The sequence below is a fragment of the Pituophis catenifer genome, unplaced genomic scaffold (assembly GCF_029215685.1).
Source record: "Pituophis catenifer annectens isolate HBS135680 unplaced genomic scaffold, rPitCat1.0.hap2 SCAF_18, whole genome shotgun sequence".
Classification (NCBI taxonomy): domain Eukaryota; kingdom Metazoa; phylum Chordata; class Lepidosauria; order Squamata; family Colubridae; genus Pituophis; species Pituophis catenifer.
In genome coordinates, this window is record NW_027256898.1 from 220300 (window position 1) to 241404 (window position 21105).

Below are 21105 nucleotides of genomic sequence, written 5' to 3' on the forward strand. Positions count from 1 at the left end.
GAAGGCGGGGCTAACCCCACGCCGGAAGTCAGCGCCGGCTGCGCCGTCTCTATGGTGACGAGGCCGCCGAGCCGGAAGTGGGGACCAGGGAGACAGGAGGAGCCCAGGGTGGGTATCGCGGCTGCCCTTCGCCCCCCTCCTTTCCTTCGGGGGGGGGGGGGCGCATCACGTCGTCGCCTCGCCCGGGGGGGGAGGAGGGGGACGCGGTAGCCCATCTTCCTCCGCGGGGGCGGGAGGGCCGCGCCGGGCCTGGGAAACCTTGGCGGCGGTGGGTGGGTGGGGCCCCCCTCCTCTTTGGGGGATCCCGAGGGACCAGCACTGCTCCCGGCTCCAGGCAAGGGAAGGAGCCGCCCAGGAACGGGCCCTGCTGGGAACGGGCCGAAGGATGGAGTGGGGCAGGCTCTGCGCATGCGCGCCAAGGGCCCCCGGGCATCCTAGCCCCTCCAAGGAGGAGGAGGAAGAGAGTTGAGGGTCCCTGGATGCCCCCCCCCAAGAAAAAGTGACGGAGGCCCCAAAACAGCCTAACCCCCTCCCCCCAAAAGTGGCTGCCTGGCAGCAGAAGCCCCCCGCTAAAGACCCTCCCTGGGTGGAGGCAGAAGACCCGGCAAGCCTCGGCCTGCGGAGGACGCGATGCCCCTGCTCAGCCAGGCAAGGAAGACGGGCACGGAGGCCCCTCCAAGCAGAGCCCTGGATCGCCTCTAAAGGGTTGGCGGCTCTTCTCCTTCCACGAGGGGTGGGGGACCCAACAGGGGAGATGAGACGCCCGAGAAGCCTCCTGCGGCATCCTTGCCTGGCATGCAACCCGTCCAGCTGCAGATGAGCAACGGAAGCCAGAGAGGGACGCTGGATGTCTGGATCAAAGCGCCTCGTCTCTCCGGTTTGGCATCCTCCGTAAAAAAAAAAAATGGCCCCGAGGTGCTGCGAGGGCAGATTTCCCCAGCTGAACCCGGAAGCATTGAGGCAGAACATGAGTTTTTCATCAAGGAACCTTTTCCTGAATATTCCAATAGCTCCTGCCTTGGTGACAAAAGGCTGGTAGATCCATCTCGGCCTACACAAAAATTATCCCTCTTGCGCTGCTCCCCTGGATGGCTCCGCCTGGGTTGTGCTGCAAAACACCAGCCTTGTTTTGGGGTGGCTAAAAAGAACTTGAGCAATATTTTTTAGCTGCAGGAATTAAACCGTCTCCAAATAAACAAGAGGGATGGAAATGTGGTGGTTTTCCTTACCGGGTTCTGACGGGGTGCGTGGTTGACCTGGGAGGGCCCACCACAGGCCCTGACATCTCCTCTTGTCCCCAGGGAGGCTCCTGGCCAGATTCCCTGCAGGAAAGGAGATGGAGATGAAACGGCTCAGCCTCTCCCTGGTACTGGTCCTCTTCCTTGTCTTGGCCTTGCAAATCTTGTCGGCCGTCGATTTTGACCCGTATCGGATCCTGGGCGTCAGCAGGACTGCGAGCCAGGCGGATATTAAGAAAGCCTACAAGAAACTCGCCCGGGAGTGGTGAGTATATCGAATTCAGAGTAACCTGATTCTGATTCTGATGAGAATTAAAGTGATTCATATCCAAACCACTCGCCTGACGAATTGAGGTTTTCAGGGCTTCTGCTCCGACCAATTTCCAGTCATGGGAAAATAGGCGAGCCATTAAAAGCACATCAGGATGCTTACCGGCTTGTTACATGCCAGAGTGTTCTTGTAGCTCTTTTTTTCTTTTTTCTTTTTGCTTTTATTGTCCATTTGCTGTATTTGACACATTTTTAGATTGCTAGCTGTGTCTTCCTCTTGAAATGATATACCACTCGGTGTCTTCCCTGCCCAAACAAAGTTATTAATGCCTTTCTGCCATTCCTCCAAATTTACATCCTTTTTAAGTATTGGTATCATTTGAAAGAGAAATAGAAACTTGGGCAGAACATTCATTTTAACTACTGCTATTCTTCCCAACAAAGACAGTTGTAATTTTTTCCATTTATCCATCTCTATCTGTATTTTATGCCATAACAATTCATAATTATACTTGTATAATTTCCCATTTGACGTTGTAATAAAGATTCCTAAGTACTTAACCTTTTTCACTATCTTGCATCCTGTTACTCTTTTGTTTAAAAACAAAAAGTAGAGCTCCCCCCCCCCACCCCGTGCATAACTCCATGAAGCTGTCAGTTCTTGAGCTCCTGTTGATCATCTTTTGACCTTCCAGGCATCCAGACAAGAATAAAGACCCAGGAGCGGAAGACAGGTTTATACAAATCAGCAAAGCCTACGAGGTACGGAAGTCACAGTTTGTGGGTCCGAAAGTGCAGATGTATGTGAGAGGGACAGCTGCAGGGGGTGGGGGGGGGAGGAGAAGGCCGGTTGGAAGAAGAAGAGGGGACAAGAGACCGGCTCTTCCCATGCAGATCCTGTCCAACGAGGAGAAGCGGTTGAATTTTGACCGTTACGGCGATGTGGGCGAGAACCAGGGCTTCCCGCACCAGCAGCAGCAGGCACCGCATCGCCATGCACACCCCTTCCATGAGAGCTTCTACTTCGACGAGTCCTTCTTCCACTTCCCCTTCAACTCAGAGCGCCACCAGGACTCCATCGACGAGAAGTACCTGCTGCACTTCTCCCACTACGTCAACGAGGTCGTTCCCGAGAGCTTCCGGAAACCTTACTTGATCAAGATCACCTCCGATTGGTGCTTCAGCTGCATCCACATCGAGCCCGTCTGGAAGGAGGTGGTGCAGGAGCTGGAGGCGCTGGGTGAGCCTAAGGCGGAGGGAGGGAGGGAGGGAGCGCATGTGGGGGGAGGGTCCGTCTGGGTGGGGCTGGGCAGCCCCGCTTGAGTTGAAGCTGCTCACCCCGAGAGGCAGAGGCCAGGCGTTGACTTTTGGGGGATGGTGGCTGATCTGGGGGGGAAGGGGGGGGATCTGAGGTCATCTGAGGTTAGCCTGTCCGTAGCACAAGGCTTCAGCTCCTCCTGAGCAGGGAAGGCCTGAAGCTCTGCTGGCACCCTCTGGATTGGCCGGCTTGCTTCCATGTTGAGGGGTCCGTCTGTTCGTCACGTGCCAGGTGTGGGAATCGGTGTTATCCACGCGGGCTACGAGCGGCGCCTGGCCCAACACCTTGGAGCACATAGCACCCCGTCCATCCTGGGCCTGATCAACGGAAAGGTCACCTTCTTCCACAACGCCGTCGTCCGGGAGAACCTCCGGCAGTTTGTGGAGAGCCTGCTCCCTGGGGCGCTGGTGGAGAAGGTGAGCAGCGGCTCTCAGGCAGTTTGGGACGCCCTCTCCCCACACACACACACCCCTCCCCACTCAGTTTCCAGGAAGGAGCCCGACGGACAGGGAGGGGCCAGGAGGAGAAGGCCAATGGTTCTCAGCCTGTGGTCCCCTCGGGAGGGGGGGGCTTAATGTCGTCACAGGGGGTCCATGAAGGCTTGGAGAAATGTTATGATTTAAATGTTTAATCTTGGGGGTCCGGGGTCAAGAAAAGGTCTTTATAGGTGGCTCCATGGTGAAGAAAAAGTTGAAAAGCACTGGCTTAAACGTTTACTCTGCGTTCTGCTGTTTCTCTCTTTAATTGGGTGGGGGGGAGGGAGACGAGTAAGGGGCTGAGGGGGCGGGATGGGCAGCACTCAGCTTCAGAGCCAGGGCCAGGGCTGCTCAGAGAGCTATTTCCAGGGTTTGGCGCCTAAGGGTTCATTCACCAATCCAAGGTAGCTGAGAAACCCCTTCGAATCATGCACGGGGCCTGAGCAGCTCCGTGGCCCCCTTTTGGCTGGCAGCTGGGCGGGAGTCTGACAGCCTCCTCTCCCCCCACCCCCGCAGATTACGGACAAGAACTATGTCCAGTTCCTGTCCAACTGGAAGAAGGAGAACAAGCCTCACGTCCTGCTCTTTGACCACATGCCCCTGGCGCCCCTCCTCTACAAGGTCAGTATCTGAAATGCCGGCCCTTGAGGGGAGGGGGAGGCCTTGGAGGAGAGCCCCCTTTCGGGATGAGGTGGGGGAGGAGCCTGGGCACCCAGGCTTTGCAATCCCCACCCCGGGCTCAACAGGGTGCCTCTTCTTGGCCCATTGAGGCCATGGGGCTGCAAGTACGACAAAAGGGGGAGCTCAGAAGCCTGGGGTACCCAGGTACGATGGAGGTGCTCCCATCACCCACCGCCTGGTGACCCTGAGCAACTGATCCTCCCCTCCTCTGCTGACTCCTCTTCCCTTCCAGCTCACGGCCTTCGCGTATAGAGACTACCTCTCCTTCGGCTACGTGTATGTGGGGCTCCGGGGCACCGAGGAACTTTCCCGGCAGTACAACATCAATGTCTACACGCCCACCATGATGGTCTTCAAGGAGCAGATTGAGAAGCCGGCTGACGTCATCCAGGTAAGCCCCACGGGAGGCGCAGCGCAGCACAGGCCGAGGCCTTGGGGGCTCTTTCCTCTCTCTTGGGGGCTTCCGGGGGCCTTGAGGCCTGGCCTGCGGGGGTGTTGGCTTATATCCAAGGGGGGAAAGTCGGGATGCTTTGGAACCTCAGGGAACCTCAGAGTATTGGGGAGGGGGAAGCTGGAGAAAGGGGCATCAGGGCAGTCAGGGATGGAAAATACAGAGGAGGAAGATGATGAGGTTTTAAGGGGCCCAGTTTTGGTCTTTCCCTTCTCAGACCGTTGGGGCCCATAATTTCCATTGCTCAGCAAGGAAGTTGTTAAGTGAGTTTTGCCCCATCGCCCGACCTCTCTGGCCACAGTTGTTAAGTTAGTCAGACGGCTGTGAAGCGAATCCAGCTTCCCCACTGACTTTGCCGTCCAGAAGGTCGCAAAAGGGGATCATGAGACTCTGGGACACGGCAACCGTCATAAATGTGAGTCAGTTGCCAAGGGTCCGGATTTTGACCCCGGGGGATGCCGTGATGGTCGTAAGTGTGAAAAAGGATCCAGAGTCCCTTTTTTCGGTGACCTTGTAAATTTGAATGGTTGTAAGTGGAGGACTCCCTTTTCAAAGGCGGCCCATCCTCTTCTCTGCCCATGGCTCTCCCGCAGGCCCGCCACATGAGGAAGCAGCTGATCGATGACTTCCTGTCCCAGAACAAATTCCTCCTCGCCTCCCGCCTGACCAGCCAGAAGCTCTTCCAGGAATTGTGTCCCGTGAAGAAATCTCACCGTCAGCACAAGTGAGTCCTCCTCCATCCAGCCCCTCAGATTCCGAAGACAGGGGAAGCGGGACTCGGACTCCCAGAATCCTCTGGAGAGGGTCTGGCTTTGAGATGGCTGGTCCCAGGCAGATGGGCTCTGGAGTCCAGGCCTGCATGGAGGACTACCGACTATGAACAGACCTTGGTGGCTGGCAAAGCGGAGTCCAGAGTCCTGGGGGGAGGGGGAGGGGGGGGCAGCTCAGACAGGGCCTGGGTCGTCCTCTGCCAAGGAGCTAGTCCTCATGCTTCCATGGGATGCCACCCACTTTCCTTGTGCAGGTACTGTGTGGTCCTGGCCACGGGCGAGGGGGAGAAGTACGCGGAGGGCTACGGGGCCTTTCTGGCCTTCGCTGTGGCTAACACGAAGGAGACCCTGCGGTTCGTCCATATCTACGGCGACAACCAGCCGGACTTTGTCCGCACTCTGCTCCAGGGGGACGCTTGGTTTCGGTCCAAGTCAGCTGTGAGTGCTGTGAGCCTGCCTCCTTCCCCTTCCTCCCCCTCCCCCTGCTTCAGGTCTGCCCTCCCCCCAAACTCCTCCTCCCCCAGCTGTGTGGCAGGCAACATCACTCTGCATTCTCTGGGGAAGTAAAAGCAGAGCCGGATGGGCCCCGCTTGCATGGCGTTGGGGGAGGAGTTTGTGTCCTAGATGGGGGGTGGCTGTCCCTGCATTGCTGAGGGGGGGGGGCAGCAGTGGCTCTCCCTGTCATTGGGGGACATCTGAGCCAGCATGAAGGGTCTCTTCCTCCCCGAAGGAAGCCTTTGAGAGCCCTGGACCTGCTCCCCCGCATTGGGCAGCGCCATTGGAGGTGCCAGAGGGGCAGAAGCTCTGATGCCCGCTGAAGGGGATGCTGGACATGGCTTCGGTGCTCTGACCCCCTCGGGTTCCCCTTTCACAGGTGCTGATCCTCGAGAGACGCACCAACTCCGGGCAGGTGGTATACAGGGCCTTGGAGGAGCCCTGGACGGGCACCGAGGAGGGCACCTTCACCCTGCTGGACTTCCTGGACCAGCTGAGGATGGACGCCTCCTTCCTATCCTCCCAGGCTGTCCTGACGGACCTGACGGACGAGCTGGCACCTGTAAGCCCTCTGGGGGGGAGGGGGGTCAGCAGGGTGAGAACCCCAAAAATCCAGAGAAATGTGGCTCCTCTTCCCTTGTGAATTTTCACCAGTCCAAAGGCCGAGGGGCTTTGATTTGGGGGGGGGGTGTTTTCACAAGCCCCCCGGAAGGAAGGAGGCCCCTCGGCTAGGCTACCTGTCTGGGTGAAGCTCCAGCAGCCAGGCCCCTCTGGAGGCTGTCCCCTGCCCGTCCACGCCCCTTCCCCTATTCCAGCCTTTCGTTTGACCCTCCGTGGCATCTCTCCGTGGCAGGTTTTCTTCCTCCGGTGGGCCTACTCAGCTGTGGACTACGCCGTGGACAGCTGGGAGAGCCTCTTCCGCAGCAACTGGTGCGTGTCCAGAGGGCCCCTCTTGCTGTGGGCATCCGGCTTGCACTGAGCCAGGGGCCTCCAAAGCCCATAATTCCCTGCTGCCCTCAGTTTGTGAAGATAGATAGAAAATAGAAAGCCCCCCCCCCCCCCCTTAAGTCCTTCTTTCCCAAGAAAAGGGAGAGTCCAAGGAGGAGCAGGCGCCCTCTGCTCCCCCTCATGATTTGGGGGGGGGAATCTTAGCAGTAGACTGGGCTCCCCACCCCCACCCCAGTTACAAGCCCCTGTGAGATCCAGAGAGGCCACTTGGATCTTTCACCCTTAAAATCATGCCAGCCACCTTGTCTGACCCTCAGTAAGGGGCTCTGTTTCATTCATCCCCTTTCATCCGTGCGCACCTTCTCTCTCCTCCAGGCGGGAGATGATGCCTTTGCTCTCCCTGATCTTCTCGGCGCTTTTCATCCTCTTTGGGACGGTGATCGTGCAGGCCTTCAGGTGAGACCCCTTCCCTCCCCCTCCCCTGGTCACCTGGGTCCATTTGAGGAGGGAGAGGGCGGTGTCAGAGGTGCAAGATGCTAGAGCCCCTGGGACCAGCCCCACTTTCTCTTCTCCAGTGATTCGAGTGACGAGAGGGATTTGCCTCCCCCCAAGAAGGAGGACCCTACCCCCAAGAGCGAGAAGAACGACATGAGCTTCGCCAAAGAAGACAGGTGTGTGTTTGGGTCGGGATATTGTGTTGTATTAACAACGCAACCGAGGATCACACAGCTGCGTCCACACCCTGCTGGCCCTTGGCCGGCTGGAAGGCCTTCCCCTCTCCTCCCCCGATGTCTGCGGAGACTCCTGCCTTCCCCCGCCCTCCCCCCGCTTTCTCCCTGTGCGATGACCGCCCGGTGCTGCCTTGCAGGATTCCCAAGAAGTACTCGGTGAAAGTGACGGAGCTGACGGACATCACCTACACCAGCAACCTGGTGCGGCTGAGGCCCGGCCACATCAACGTGGTCCTGATCCTCTCCAACGCCACCAAGACCCCCCTGCTGCAGAGGTTCGCTCAGGAGGTCTTCACTTTCACCGGGTAAGGCCCCAGCCCCTCCTCTGGAGTGTGGGAGGGGAGGGGGGAGGGGGCGCTGCCTTATTCAGGCCCCTAACCACCGTGGCTGCTCTTCCTGGGCCTCTTCTTGATGACCTCCCCTGACCCCCTCCCCCCCCAGGAGCAGCTGCCTCCATTTCTCCTTCCTGAGCCTGGACAAGCACCGGGAGTGGCTGGAGTACGTGCTGGAGTTTGCTCAGGACGCGGCCCCCATCCCCAACCAGTACGACAAGCACTTCCTGGAGCGCGACTACGCCGGCTACGTCCTGGCCCTCAATGGCCACAAGAAGTACTTCTGCCTCTTCCGGCCCCCGCAGCCCGAGGAGGGCCCCTGCGAGGACGAGACGGCCGACCCGGCAGAGGCGTGGGGCAGGCCCTCTTCGTCGGGCGGCCTGCGGGGCGTGAAGAGCAAGCTGCAGCGGCTGTCCTTCTGGATGGAGCGGCTGCTGGAGGGGTCCCTGCAGAGATTTTACATCCCCTCCTGGCCCGCCCTAGACTGAACCCCCATTAAAGTCCTCCCAGAAAGGCTGAGAGGCGGCTGGGTGACTGCAGGCTCGGAAGGAGGGCCCCCTGGAGCCTCTCGGGGGCCCGATAAGACTGTAGCGTTTAGATGACCTCTCCTAGGCCCGGTGAGTTAGAAACCGCGTCGTGGCCCTCAGGGCTGGCTGGCTGACCAGGAAGGCGCTGACCGGTCCCCTGGCACCAAATAGTCCAGACTGTCTCAGGGGAGCCTGGGCGGGGGGGCCTCCACCTCCTCTTCCTCCCCCCTGCCCGCTTCCCCAGCCTTCGAGGGGTCTGCAGGAGCCGCTGCTGCTGTTAGAACTCTTGGCCTACGGACTTACGGCTGCTGTTCCTTCGAAGATGGGCTTTGTTCTCTCTCCAGACCCTCCACTTATGGCTCGTTCAGGCCTGGCCTCCCCCTGCATGCACCGGGCCTGTCCCCCCCCCACACCAGCCGCTTCTGGCGGGAGGGGCTCCCCTTGATCGGATGACAGGACAGGCAGTCTAATTGGGGGGTGGGGAGACCCCCCACCCTGCCCTCCAGTCTGGGGAAGCTGTGCAGAATGAGCCTGGCCGGGTCCCCAAGCAGATCCACGAGCCGTTTTCCTCCTTTTGTCTCCTCCGTGGCTGCCCGTGTCAGGATGTCTAGTCTAGAGCCATAATCCAGCTGCTCTGCCCCCCCCCCCCGCAAATCCCTTTGTGCCCCCCCCCCCGCTCCCCACAGGGAAAGGTGACCACGGGGGGGGGGGGGCAGGGAAGGTCTCGAGAGTCCTGGATCTGGTCTGTGGGAAGCAGGGCCGGGGTCCCTCCGTCCGGCTCTTTGTGGCCAAAGCCAGCCCCATTTCGGTTGCTTTTGTTTACAATTTTTGTGCAGCTGCCTCTTTACCTCTTTTTGCCCTCTCGTCTCGGGACAGGGCAGAGTATGTGTCTTTTTTGGGGAGGGGGCTGTTTGTCCTTTCAGTTCATCTCTGTGTCTAGATAGGCTGCCTGGATCATGGGGGGGGGGGTGTTTTTCAGACGCTGTCGGGGGGGGGGGGAGATGATTGGAACTCTGTCCTCCCTTGAGGTGCTAGCTTTCTTCACGCAGGGAGGCTTTTCAGTACTCTTTGGAAATACAGCCCCTTCCCCCAAAAGCCGGTCCAGAGTTCTGCAGGTGGTCCTTTACTGTGGGGGAACTAAGGAAAGGGGGGGGGGCTTTCATTTTGTGCACCTTTGCATGCCTTTTCTGGGTCTGTGTTCTCCCGCGGCCATCGTCTGCCTTGTGCTGCCCCAGAAGGGACTGGCAGGAGAAGCACGCACAAAGCCAGTTTGGGAACAACCCCCTATTCTCCTCCCCGCCCCCCCCTCCCCCCAAATGGAGGGATTGGGTTTCAGGCTGGGGGCGTTTGCCTGGACCAGATGCCTTCAGGACGGAAGCTGTGGAGACGGTGCCTTTAGCAGAGCCCGGGTCTGGGGGCTGCACACAGGTGGAGGCTTTGCCCCCCACACACACACACACATGCACACATATTGGGGCAGGGGGCTGACCTGGGCACTTGAATGGCCGGTGCCAAAGCAGCTCCCTTGCCAAGCGATGGCGAATGTGACTCTGACATAGTGCTTCCTCCCCCCACCCAGCCCCAGTGGCCTGCAGCCAAAAGGAAGGACGTGGCCCAACCCAAAGCCTTCAGATGTTTCGCCCCCCCACCCTTCGGTTCCCCCACCACCACCTTTCTCCCTCCCCCTCCCCCCCCCCCGGGCGTTGCCTCCCATCTGCGGAAGAAAAGGGGTGCACCACAATCCAGGCAGGGAAGTCGCTTGGAGGGATAGCGATGAATTTTGCACTTTTGATATTGGGAGTGGGGGGATAGGAGGGGGGGGGGGTGTCAGGAAATAAATAATTTATTGGGCAGCCTTTTCTCCCCCTCCCCTTCCCGGGTATCTGTGAACAAGCCCTGCCTTTATTGGGGGTTTGCTTTGCTTTAAGACTCCGAAACCAGTTTGAAGCTGAAATAAACTTATTTTAATGTCTGGCCACAAGACGGAGCAGCCATAACCTCAATTAGCAGAAGTGGGGGGGATGGGGGGGCCCTTTGGCCCTACCATGGGACCGGAAGCGGAGGCACCCCACGGGGGGAGGGGGGTAGAGGAGGTTTCCAGATTCTCTGGGGAACTGGCATCACCAAGTATGCTTCGCGCTGGGGTGGGTTTCACTGAGGGGGCCAGTTCCCCCAAGATGCGTAGGGACCCTGGCTGAGACAGAGGGGAGGGCCAGAGGAGCTCTAAAGGGCAGCTGGCTCTCTTCCAGGGATCTGGGTGCCAATCTTCCTCTCAATAAAGCCTCTGCTTTTGGGGGGGGGGGGAGGACTCTGCTGATGCTGCCGGATGCGTCTTCAGCCTCTTCCCCCTAAGTGGAGGACTCAGGTCAGCCTCAGGAGCCGGCCTCTTGCCATTGTCCCCTCCAGCGTCCTCAGGATCTCACTGCAGCAATGAGGACTAGCTACTTCTTGCTAAAAACGGAAAAGATGTTGCAAAGCCAGAGTCCCAGAGGCAGCTCCCCTCTTCTATTCAGACTGCGTGGCCTTTTGGGGGACAGGATGCCTCTTCACCCCAGGGAGGGCGCACAGCATTTCAAAGAGCAGGTTGGCGCCCAGGAGCCCAGTGTTACCTGGAAGGCAAAGAACAGGACGTGCTTCGTTCATCCGGGGGGGGCAATGACCACTGAAGCCTCCCCCATCCTGCTGCTGGGGTGCTTCCCCCCACAACCAAGCTTTATGCAGGGAAGGGGAGGAGACTGTGGAGCCCCCCATTTCCTCTCACCAGCCTCAGCCTTCCGGTCTGTGAGGTGGGACAGCAGCAGGGGCCATGGGTGGCTCGGCCCTCTGACGGGTGCCAGGGCTTGGGGGAGGCTGCCCTTGGCACTGAATCTGATGTTTGAGGAGGGGAATTGTGACCCCCCCTTCCTCTTTAGCCCCCTTACCAGACAGATCGTACGCGGGGGCCACTTCTACCAGGTCCCCCCCCACGACGCGTAATCCTTGGCAGCCTCGGATGATCTCCAGGGCCTGCGGGGAAGCCGGAATGAGGAAGTGGGCGGGCCACTAGGACTGGCTCCCGGGACAATAGGGTAGGGGTCTTGAGGCGGGGACCCAAACTAAAGCAGCCGGCTGACCTGGGCTGGGGTGAGACCTGCCGTCTCAGGGGTCCCTGTGCCGGGAGCGAAGGCCGGATCCAGCGCGTCGATGTCGAAGCTGATGTAGAGTGGCCGGTCCCCCACCTGCTCCCTCACTTCGGTCATCAGGGGGGCCAGAGACTTCATCCAGCAGTCGTCAGCCAGCACCACCCGGAAGCCCTGGGGAGGGGGGGCAGGGGGCTTCTATTGGCGGGGAGGGCACAGGGGTGTCCTCCCAGCCGAAAGTCCCAGTTAATTTAAAGGGGGGCTTTGCAATTGGACAGGGGGAACCTTTACCTTTTATGCAAGGAGTGAAAAGGGGGGGGGCTGGCTTCAGAGACCCTTCCCCTATATTTCACCCCCGCCCCTCCCCTCCCCCGGTTTCAAGCCATCTCAGGGGCCCGCTTTGCTTCTGCTGCAGAAATCTGGGTCAGCTAGAAAGGAGGACCCAGAGAGATCTCCCAAGGGGATAGCTCACCTGATCCCAGGAAAACCTGTATGGATCCGGAGAGTAGGAGGAGCCCCGGATCCCGATCTGGAAGACCCGCTGGCAGTCCAGCAACCCCTCCTCCACCGAGCGCCGGAAAGGGCTGCCGTGGTAGATCCGCTCCCCCAGCGCTTGGTCAGCCGTGTCGGTGTGGGCGTCCACGTGGATCAGTGCCACCGGGCCGTGTCTGCGGGCAGAGGAGCAGGGCCGGGAGGGAAATCTACCAAGCCTGGCTGGCTTCACAAGGCCCCCGGGGGGAGGGGGGGGGGAAAAGACACACACCACATTCTGGCTATTTTCCAACCAATCGTAAGATGAGCCAGCCCTGATCTAATTCCATTTTGGACTCACTTTTCTGCCATGGCCTGCAGGATGGGGTAGGTGATCGTGTGGTCTCCACCTGCAAAAATCCAAAAACGTGACCGTCAGCCCCTTCCCTCCCGAGCTTTCCCTTGGACAGAAATCTGTGGAACTGCCCACCACTACACGGAGGGATGAACGGAGCCCTTCGTTTAGGCCAAGCCCCCCTCCCCGCCCTCCTCCTGCTTGGCTCACCCAGCGTGAGGGGGATGCAGCCCCCCGCCACGATCCCCCGAAAGGCTTCCCGGATCCTCCTGCAGCTGTCCTTCAGGTCGTAGAGGTTGATGTTGACGTCCCCGATGTCAGCCACCTGGAGCGAGTGGTAGGGGTCAGCCCCAGTGGCCGGGTTGAAATGGCGCACCAAGATCGACTCGGCACGGAGGTGCCTTGGGCCAAACCTGGAGGAGAAGCAGCTTGCTTGGTGACAATGCCTCCCCCCCCCCCAAAGCCAAGCATTAACCCCCCTCCCTCCTCGGCCTCAAACACGGCCTGCCTGCCTGCCTGCCTGGGCACAAGAGCAGACGAGCTTGGTGGATCAGGCCCACCAACTCTCCAGAACTTCCTGCTCCAGCAGGTTTCAAACTCAGGATTCAGAGGCTGCTGGGCCTCCGTGCTTTGCCCACCAAGACCCGAGAACCCTCCATGGAAAAATTCAGCACCAAGTGCAACAAGTACATCTAAGTGCCGGTGGCGGCCCCCTTTGATGGCGTCTGTCCCAACCCCCAAGGTACGGGGGTGCCAACTCTGCTGCCATCCAAAGCGGTTTGATTGAGCCGCCTGGGGGAAGGCAGAGGGCTCGGCTGCTGTCCTTGCAGGGACGGAGGCTGAAGGAATTCCCCCGAGGGTTCAAAGGGCACCCGGCTGGACTCACCCTGGCTCGAGTCCGAGAGGTGGGGGGGCACTTTGGCCACCCCCCAAATTGAGCAGTCCTCTGTTGCCAAGTCAGATGGGAGCAGTGCTGGGCCCAGGTCAGCCCTCCCTCCATGGGGCACCTTCTGAGCCAGTTGGACTATGGCACAAGTGGCCAGGGATCACTCGGGGGGGTGTATGGGGGGGGGCACATTGAAGGTACTGAGGAGCGATCGGGGAAGCCAACCTGGCCCACAGGAAAGGGGACCAGCAAAACGATCAAATAAGCAAGGCTGGTGAATTAAACCCAATACATTTTAATTTGATGCAGGATTTTTCCTGCTGGAATGGCAGACTGCTGCCCCCCACCCCCACCCCCATCCTGGACTGCTGGATGGGTCTTCACTCCCACCCCAAGAACAGCCCCCTTACCTGGCCCCGGGGCGGTGGGTGGTGCCAATGTCAAGAGGGACGCCCACAAAGGCCACGTCCAGCCCTTCGGCCGAATCCCGCATGGGCAGCTTGAACATGGAGCAGACGCCCACCGGCCTGGCTATCTCCTCGGCGCTGGGGGGTATGTTGAACGCAGAGCCTGATGCCCGGCGAGGGCAGGGCAGCTTCCTGCCCAGGGGGGCGTGCAGGAAAGAACCGCCAGGAGTGCTGCGGCCGATGCCCCGGTGGATGGCCAGGTGGGTCTTGCTGCAGCAGGAGCGCACTGCCGGTGCCATGCGCGGGATGCCCAGGAGCGAAGCCCGGAGCAAGCCTTGGCCCCCGGGAGCCAAGAGAACAGCCATGTTGCCACTCAGCAGCCGCGGCAGAGAAGAGCCTTGGCAGCTGCCAGGGAGAAGTGCCAACCCGTCCCTCCCCCCTGCAGCAGCCAAAGGGCAGGAGCCGTGTCTCCTTCCAGCCACGGGACAGGAAAATATAGCCGCCCAGGCCTGGCACGGCACCAGCCAAGGAGCCCATTGGATGCCCATCAAGTCCGGCCTTCCTCTTCCTCCTTTGGCCACCAGGCATTTAAAAAAGCCACCTAAAAACACCGGTCTAAAGCGACGTGATGCATCCGGATGCCGTAAACAAACAGTGACCCTCTGAGGTCTCATCTGAAAGGGCCACCCGGGGGCACTTCCTCACCCGCAAAAAGCCAGCTGCTCCCATTCCCGGAGAGGGGACAGACGTTTTTTTTTTTTTGGGGGGGGGGGGGTTTCCCAAGCGCCCGTTTGATGCCTGGGCAGAAGAGACAGATTCAGACCCCAGAGAGGAACCAGACGGCCCGTGTTCAGCAAACTGAATTCGGATTGGAGTCGGTTCAAAGGAGAAACAAACAAACGTCCCTTCTGCTCTGCCTTGAAAAGATGCTGCCACTCCCCAGACGCGCCCAGGTGCACTCCCCGCTATGGTGGGTGCCCCCTTCACAGAAGAGACAACTGCCTGACAACAAGGCGTGGCTTGGCTCTTCCTTGCAGGAAAGTGCCCAATTAAGTTTTCCAGGAGCAAACAGAGCCCCCCCCCCCCCCCAAACTCACAGCAAGTGACTGAGAAGAGGCTCTGAAAGAGAGAGGAAGGGGCAATCCGGGACCCTCCCCCTGGCACGGGTGTAGCACAGCGCTTCACTTCACGTGCCAGCCTTTTTTTCCCATTTGGGGGGGAAGGTGCTGGGCTCCCTCCCGTGGCTATGGAAATCTCAGAGGGCCTGTTTCATTTCTAACTTGAGGATCTGCTGCCAACCAACCTGAAAACACTCAGGGCTAGGAACTTGATCCCGATTTTGCCTTCTGCATTCACCATTAAACACATCATCAAAAAGGGAGGGAGGGAGGAAAGAAAGAAAGAAAGAAAGAAAGAAAGAAAGAAAGAAAGAAAGAAAGAAAGAAAGAAAGAAAGAAAGAAAGAAAGAAAGAAAGAAAGAAAGAAGTTCCCATGGATTTTCAACGAAATAAATTAAAAAAACTATACCTGCCTTTAAACCACTGGAAGAACACCCCCCCCCCCCGCCCCCAAGCACCACACACACACCTCTGCAAACGTGAATGTGATTTATTTGCACGACCCAACAAGCAGTTCCACCACTAAAAAACTTCACCGCTAAGGAGGGCACCCTTTTCTACCGGAAAAAAACAGCCCAGAGAACCACAATGAAGTAGGTGAGGATGGTATTTATCTCACCTGGTTTCAACTCACAAAGGCAAACGATGATTCATCCGCCACTTTGGGGTGCTAAGTCACGGAATGAAATTAAGTGGTTCTAGGCGTTTTTACTTTGCTTTTGCAACTTCCCTACGTGGTCAAACAGGCAAGCAAAGGATTTTAAATAATATGCAACTCAAAACCACACCTGTTGAATGCTACTCGTGCCAAGCAGGAAACCAGAAAGACGGGCGAGGAGCCAGCATTTCTGGGTCCCACCAGGCCGTGGTTCACCTCAAAAGAGGCCACTGCCTGGCCTCATCCTGCCCAGCCGCCAGCTTGATGAAATCTTGGGGAGAAAATGCCACTTTCCGTTGCTGAACTCCCCCTCCCCCCTTTGCGCTACAGCTCCCCCACCCGGAAGCTGCCTCCCCCCAGGGGCACTTAACGAGAGGAGCGCTTCTACTGGGGGGCAGGCCAGGCCGTCCCCCTCCAGGAGCAGAGCAGGGCCGCTGCCTCGCAGAGGTCCTCGTAGTCCAGGCTGGCCAGGAAGCCCCTCTTCAAGCGGGACTCGACCCCTCGGGTGCCGCCCAGGCGCTCGGTCATTAAAGCCGCGGCCGACTGTCGAAGCAGCCAGGCCACCAGCTGGGGGAGAGGGAAGCCCGCCCGGCCAACAGCCGCTTCGCCCCAGAGGCTCAGGTGGAGGACGTTGGCCGCCACTCGGGCCGATGGCCTCTGGAAAGGAAGCAGCAGTGGGGAGGTCAGCCCCAGGAGCGGCTGAATCTCTGGGGCAGCCAGCCATAGGGAAGCCGGCTGGGACTCAGAAATCCCTTTGGGGAACTCCACCCATAAGGACCATAAGGAATCCAAGACAGGAAGCTTTTAAAAAGCGGGTTCAGCTTTCTGGCTCTCATGGCGGCTGACTTCATGCCCCCGCGACAGACGTGCCCTTCTCACCTTGGCCGGGTTCCGCCTCAGGAGCCTGGCAACCAGCTCCTTTACTTCCGGGGCTGCCGGGGCGGGCAAGGGGGGCAGCTCTTCCTCCCGGTAGCTGCGGCTGTCCAGGGCGGCCCCCCCTTGGCCGTAGAAAGGGTTCCCGGGCCCCAGGATCTCGTAGGCCAGGGCCCCCACGGCCCAGACATCGGCCTTGCTGTAATCGATCACCACGCCTGGGCCTGGCACGGCCGTGGCCACCTGGGGAACGGGGGAGGTTTTGAGAAAGGTCCTTGGGGAAAAAAGAGAACCATGGGAGGGGGGGTGGGTGGCTGACTTTAATTGGCGGCATTGCTGCTTGCTTTCCCGATACCCTCTTTGGGCAGGGGGTGAACAGCCATTCAGACCCAGGTTCAGATTTAGGAGAAGGTAAGTTTCGGACAACCGGCGGAGACCCCGGAGGCTATCCCTGTGCGTAAGTCAGGCTGCCTATAGGGCAGAGCCTTCCAGGGGAGGCCTCTGGTTCAGCATCCTCTTTGTGGGTTGTGGCTCTGTGTGGCGCGCAGACCCTGACCCTAGCAGACTCCGCTGAAGTGATGCGGTTTCCTGGCCAGAAGCCCCCTTTGTTGAGGGAGACGGCAGATCCGAGCGGGGGCCAATTCCCTTCCCCTGGGCTGCCCTCTTAAGGTCGCCAAGATCGGAGACCCCTGGTCTAAAGGAGGCGCAGCCGCCTTCTTCTGCATTTGCCTTGGGGGGCCACGGGGATGGGTGGGTGGGAAGAATCCTTTTCGGGGCTCTTAAGCGAGGGAGACCAGAGGAAGGCACCCCACAACCACCTCCAGGGCTCTCAGAGAATGGAACTAGGAACTGGGGAACTGAGCCCTCGTCCTTTGGGATCAAGGGCACAGCCAAAACACAGCAGATTCCTACAGAATGCTTCAATGAAGGACTGTTTTCTTTATCGGCCTATTCAGCTTTATAATGCGGTTACCTCCATCTGTACAAAATGTGTCTATACGTCATTCAAAGCTTCAAGACTCTGAATTAAAATGGCTTCCAGGCATTTGTTTATAAATACATCCATCTTGGTTCTGCTTTGTTTCCTTCCTTTCCCATTCCTTAAACTACAGTCTTCTCTGCCATTGCACCTATTCTTATAGCCCCTTGACTTAGGAGGAGGAGAAAAAGTGTGGATGGGCTCCTCCTGGGCTGGGGTGCACAGAGGGGGGCCTCTCTCCCCAAAAGTTACCTCAGGCGCCATCAAGCAGGTGTTGCCCCCGCGATCCACATACCAGCTGGGGAACGGCAGCTTCAGGCCCAGCCTTTCCTCGGCCAAACAGCACCCAAAGTCGGTGATGACCAATCCTGGGCACCCTGCTGCAAGGCCAAAGAGAGGGGACCACCGCTCAGCAAATACCCACAGTTGCCTTTCCCCCCACCCAAAAAAAAAAAAAAAAGGACCCGCGGGGAGAGATCGCAGCAGAACACGCTTTAACCTCTCTCCAGGGTCCCACGTTGATTAAAAAACACAAGGTACCCGGGTCGAACTCCACCAGGATGTTGTCTGACTTCAGATCTCGGTGAGCAACTCCCTGTCGGACGAGGTGGTCCACCCCTTCCAGCAACTGCAGGATCATCACAGCCCCCACACGGGGGTCCGGGTTCCCCTCAGAAAGGAACTGCCGTAGCGTGCACGGGTAGCTGAGCAGAGCATGGGAGAGGAAAGCAGCCTCAGCCAGACAGGCTTCCCGCTGTGAAATCAACGCCTCGAATCGAACCCAGAGGAGAAAAGCTGAGCCAATCTCACTCCTGACCCCCCCACACCCAAAGGCGGGCATTTCGGCATTAAAAGGCTGGGAGACCCATGGCCCCCTATTTGGACCCCCGGCTTCTGACTTCTCTAGGAGGCCAAACCTACTCTGTGCCTTTCTCCAAAGGGAGGGGCTCAGCTCAGGGATTCTGAATGAGGGGAGGGGGAGAAGGGTTCAGCCAAGTCCTGCCCAAATATCAGCCAGTCCATAGCTCCCTACACGTCCAGTTCAGAAATCAGGCAACTAGGGCCTGTTTTAATGACCATGGCCGAGAAAGGGAGCCATTTCTGGGCTCTGTCCAGGTGCTGAACTTTATGCTGGCAAATTCTTGAACCTTTTGGGGCCGTAGCCCTCCTGCCTTTCTGATGTGACTTTTAAAGGGTGTCAGAAGGCCAAATTGGCCACTACACCGCAGACCTCCCTAGCTCTTGCAGCCCATTCCAACCTGCCGGTACATTTTCCTGCAAAGACCCCTAAATTAGAGCTTCAAAGGGAAGACGCCCATTTTGTGGTATCCATCTACTTACTTCTTCATCACCAGGAAGAGGGTGCGGCTGTGCCCAATTCCGGAGGGGTTCAAGGTAGAAGGCAGGACGTCCGGATAGTCCACCGTGGCGCCCGGCAGCAGCGGGACCTGAGATGTGAAAGCCCGGATCACCCGGATGATGTTGGGGTGAGGTTTCAGCCACTTCTTCCCAAGGAGGAGCTTCCTGGGTGGAGACAACAATCACAAGTAGCCAACGTGAGAGACGGCTCATTTTTTCTGGTCCGGTTGCAAAACTACGCAGTCCTTTCTTTTCCCTTTCTCTGTGCCTATAAACTCTTCTCCACCAGAATTAGTTAAGTCCTACCTGGGTCTGGCAACAGCTCCAAATTCTCCAGAAAGGGCCCGTCCGCTGGCTGGCACAAGCTCTTGAGACATGGTGGTCAGGATGCCTTCGCTCGAAGAACCAGCCTGGAGAAGCCAGAATCAAATAGAGACACTGACTATAGATCAGTTTATTTCTTACCTATTCATATCCCTTTATCTTTTTTTAAAAAAATAACTCAAGGCAGTGAACACATCTAACACATCTCCTCTTATTCTCCCCACAACAGCCCTGTGAGGTGGGCTGGCTGAGAGAGAGGCACTGGCCCAAAGTCCTCCAGGCAGCTTTCATACCTAAGGCGGGATTAGAATTCCCAGTCTCCTGGTGATTAGGACAAAGTCAGCCAGCTGGCTTTCAGAGCTAGGGCCGGACTAGTACTCGTCTCCTGGTTTCTAGCCTGATGCCATTACACCAAACAGTCTCTCTAAGTGCAGATATTTACTTTCAATTAAGCAGCCAGGAAAGCCAGCAAAGCCGACAGGTTCCTTACCGAAATATTCCACATCATTTTGATAGCCAACGGAAATCCTTCCTCTGCCTCTGCCGCACCCTGGGCATCCAAAGCGCCCTCACCGCCATCCCTCCGCTTGGGCATCCGATCTCTGTTCCCAGTGGGTGTGGCAGGTGTGACAGCTTCATACACAGCCCCGCTGCAGCCTTTGCCAATCGACTGGCCGATGAAATACTCCTCCAGGCTGAAGCCTCGCCGGGCTACTAATCCCAGGGTGTCCTTCTGGGGCTTGTTCCTCGGGTGGAAGATTGTCTGGAACAAAGAGCAGCATTAAAAGCATTAAAAGGGACGCTGGGCTCAACTGCTTCTGGCCAGGAGGGAAAAAGCAGGGACTCCTTGGTGGATCCAGCCCAGAGATCAGTTGGCCATGGCTTCCTTCTCCCTCGGAGGCCATGAAGGCCTGCAGCGGAGACCCCCTACTCCACCTTTGGGCTTTTAGCTACCTCTGTCTAAGGGGTGGGGGTCCTTGGTGCTCTCTGAGCTTGGTGGTTTCCTTTGCAAACGTTTCATGACCCAACTAGGTAACATCATCAGTACTAAAGCAGAAGGAAGTGGGGTTTGCAAAGAAGAGAGGAGGAGGAGAAAGAAATGGAGATGGTGAAGGAGGAGTGGGGGTAAGAAGGGGGGAGGAGGAGGAGGACTTTGGGGTCCTTGGTGCTCTCTGAGCTTGGTGGTTTCCTTTGCAAACGTTTCATGACCCAACTAGGTAACATCATCAGTACTAAAGTAGAAGGAAGTGGGGTTTGCAAAGAAGAGAGGAGGAGGAGAAAGAAATGGAGATGGTGAAGGAGGAGGAGGAGGAGTGGGGGTAAGAAGGGGGGAGGAGGAGGAGGACCTTGGGGTCCTTGATGCTCTCTGAGCGTGGTGGTTTCCTTTGCAAACGTTTCATGACCCAGCTAGGTAACATCATTAGTGCTACGTAGGAAGGAGTAAGGTTTGCTGTCAGAGGTGTATAAACCATATACAAACATTCCCTCCCCCCTTTTTTTTTCCTGCCCTGGATCTATTTGGGGCTTCATCATTGATTCTACAGAAACAGGCGGAAAACGTATTAGTAAACTCAACAACCAACTCTGTAGGCGGAGAAAAAAATGTAGGTGGGCGGGCATGGATTTTATGGAAGGGGGTGGATAGAGGCAGGGGAGGAAAGGGGGCTTCCCTCTTGGGGGGAGGGGCAAATGGGGGGGGCTTGGACCCCCTTCCCCCCCCCGCATGGCTGGCCCCGCCCCCTCCCTCAGGTGCGAGGCGGGCCCGTCGCCCAGCAACGCGGCGGCACCTGGATGTCCCTGCAGGCCGCAGCCGCGCGCCTCTCCTCCTCGGCCGCCGCGGGCTCCAGCAGCGCCAGCCCCAGCCCCAGGGCCAGGCCCAGGCGCCGCGGGGCCGGCGGGAGGCGCCCGAGCGGGACGCTGCGGAGGCCCAGGCGGGCCGCGGCCAGGCGCAGGAGCAGCAGCCCCGGGGGCCGCGCGGGCGGGGCGGCGGAGAAGCAGGAGGCGGGCGGGGGCGCGGCGGGGTGGTGGTGGGGAGGCCCCCCGAGCCAGCCCCGCAGGAGGACCCGGCCTAGCCGAGCCCCGAGGCCCAGCGCCCGCCGAAGCCCCATCGCCGCCGCTAGGCCCTCAACCGCCCGCTCCACGCGCAGCGCGCATGCGCCAGGAGCGCAGAGGGATGGCGGGAGTTGGAGTCCTCAGGGGTGGGCTGGTCCAGTCGCTTTGCTCTTGGCCGGAAGAGTACCGGTGGTATTCTGGGGGGGCGAAGGGGGGGGGGGCGATAAAGCTCTAAGCCTGGATTTCAACTCCCAGAATTCCCCAGTC

The 21105-nt window shown here is 58.6% G+C and overlaps 3 protein-coding genes across 3 annotated transcripts; 1 reads left to right on the forward strand and 2 right to left on the reverse strand.

Moving 5' to 3' along the window:
- The first annotated feature begins 73 nt into the window (after positions 1–73).
- Positions 74–9131, forward strand: DNAJC16 (DnaJ heat shock protein family (Hsp40) member C16). Its single transcript, XM_070956021.1, has 15 exons — positions 74–108; positions 1302–1503; positions 2204–2270; positions 2403–2748; positions 3058–3242; positions 3819–3923; positions 4216–4374; positions 5028–5158; positions 5459–5642; positions 6079–6261; positions 6553–6629; positions 7023–7103; positions 7223–7318; positions 7516–7683; positions 7820–9131. The coding sequence occupies exons 2-15, from the start codon at positions 1337–1339 to the stop codon at positions 8196–8198; spliced, it is 2328 nt and encodes a 775-aa protein (XP_070812122.1). The 5' UTR covers positions 74–108; positions 1302–1336; the 3' UTR covers positions 8199–9131.
- Positions 9132–10178: 1047 nt separating this feature from the next.
- On the reverse strand, positions 10179–14988 carry AGMAT (agmatinase (putative)). The gene is given in 8 exon segments (XM_070956023.1): positions 10179–10846; positions 11159–11243; positions 11351–11530; positions 11829–12024; positions 12189–12237; positions 12393–12595; positions 13479–13987; positions 13989–14988. Coding segments are annotated over 8 exon segments (1401 nt in total). The 5' UTR covers positions 14064–14988; the 3' UTR covers positions 10179–10742.
- Positions 14989–15068: 80 nt separating this feature from the next.
- Positions 15069–20921, reverse strand: PINK1 (PTEN induced kinase 1). Its single transcript, XM_070956022.1, has 8 exons — positions 20574–20921; positions 19277–19549; positions 18769–18872; positions 18445–18627; positions 17644–17807; positions 17356–17483; positions 16131–16367; positions 15069–15908 (listed from the first exon to the last, which is right to left on the reverse strand). The coding sequence occupies exons 1-8, from the start codon at positions 20892–20894 to the stop codon at positions 15636–15638; spliced, it is 1683 nt and encodes a 560-aa protein (XP_070812123.1). The 5' UTR covers positions 20895–20921; the 3' UTR covers positions 15069–15635.
- Positions 20922–21105: the final 184 nt, after the last annotated feature.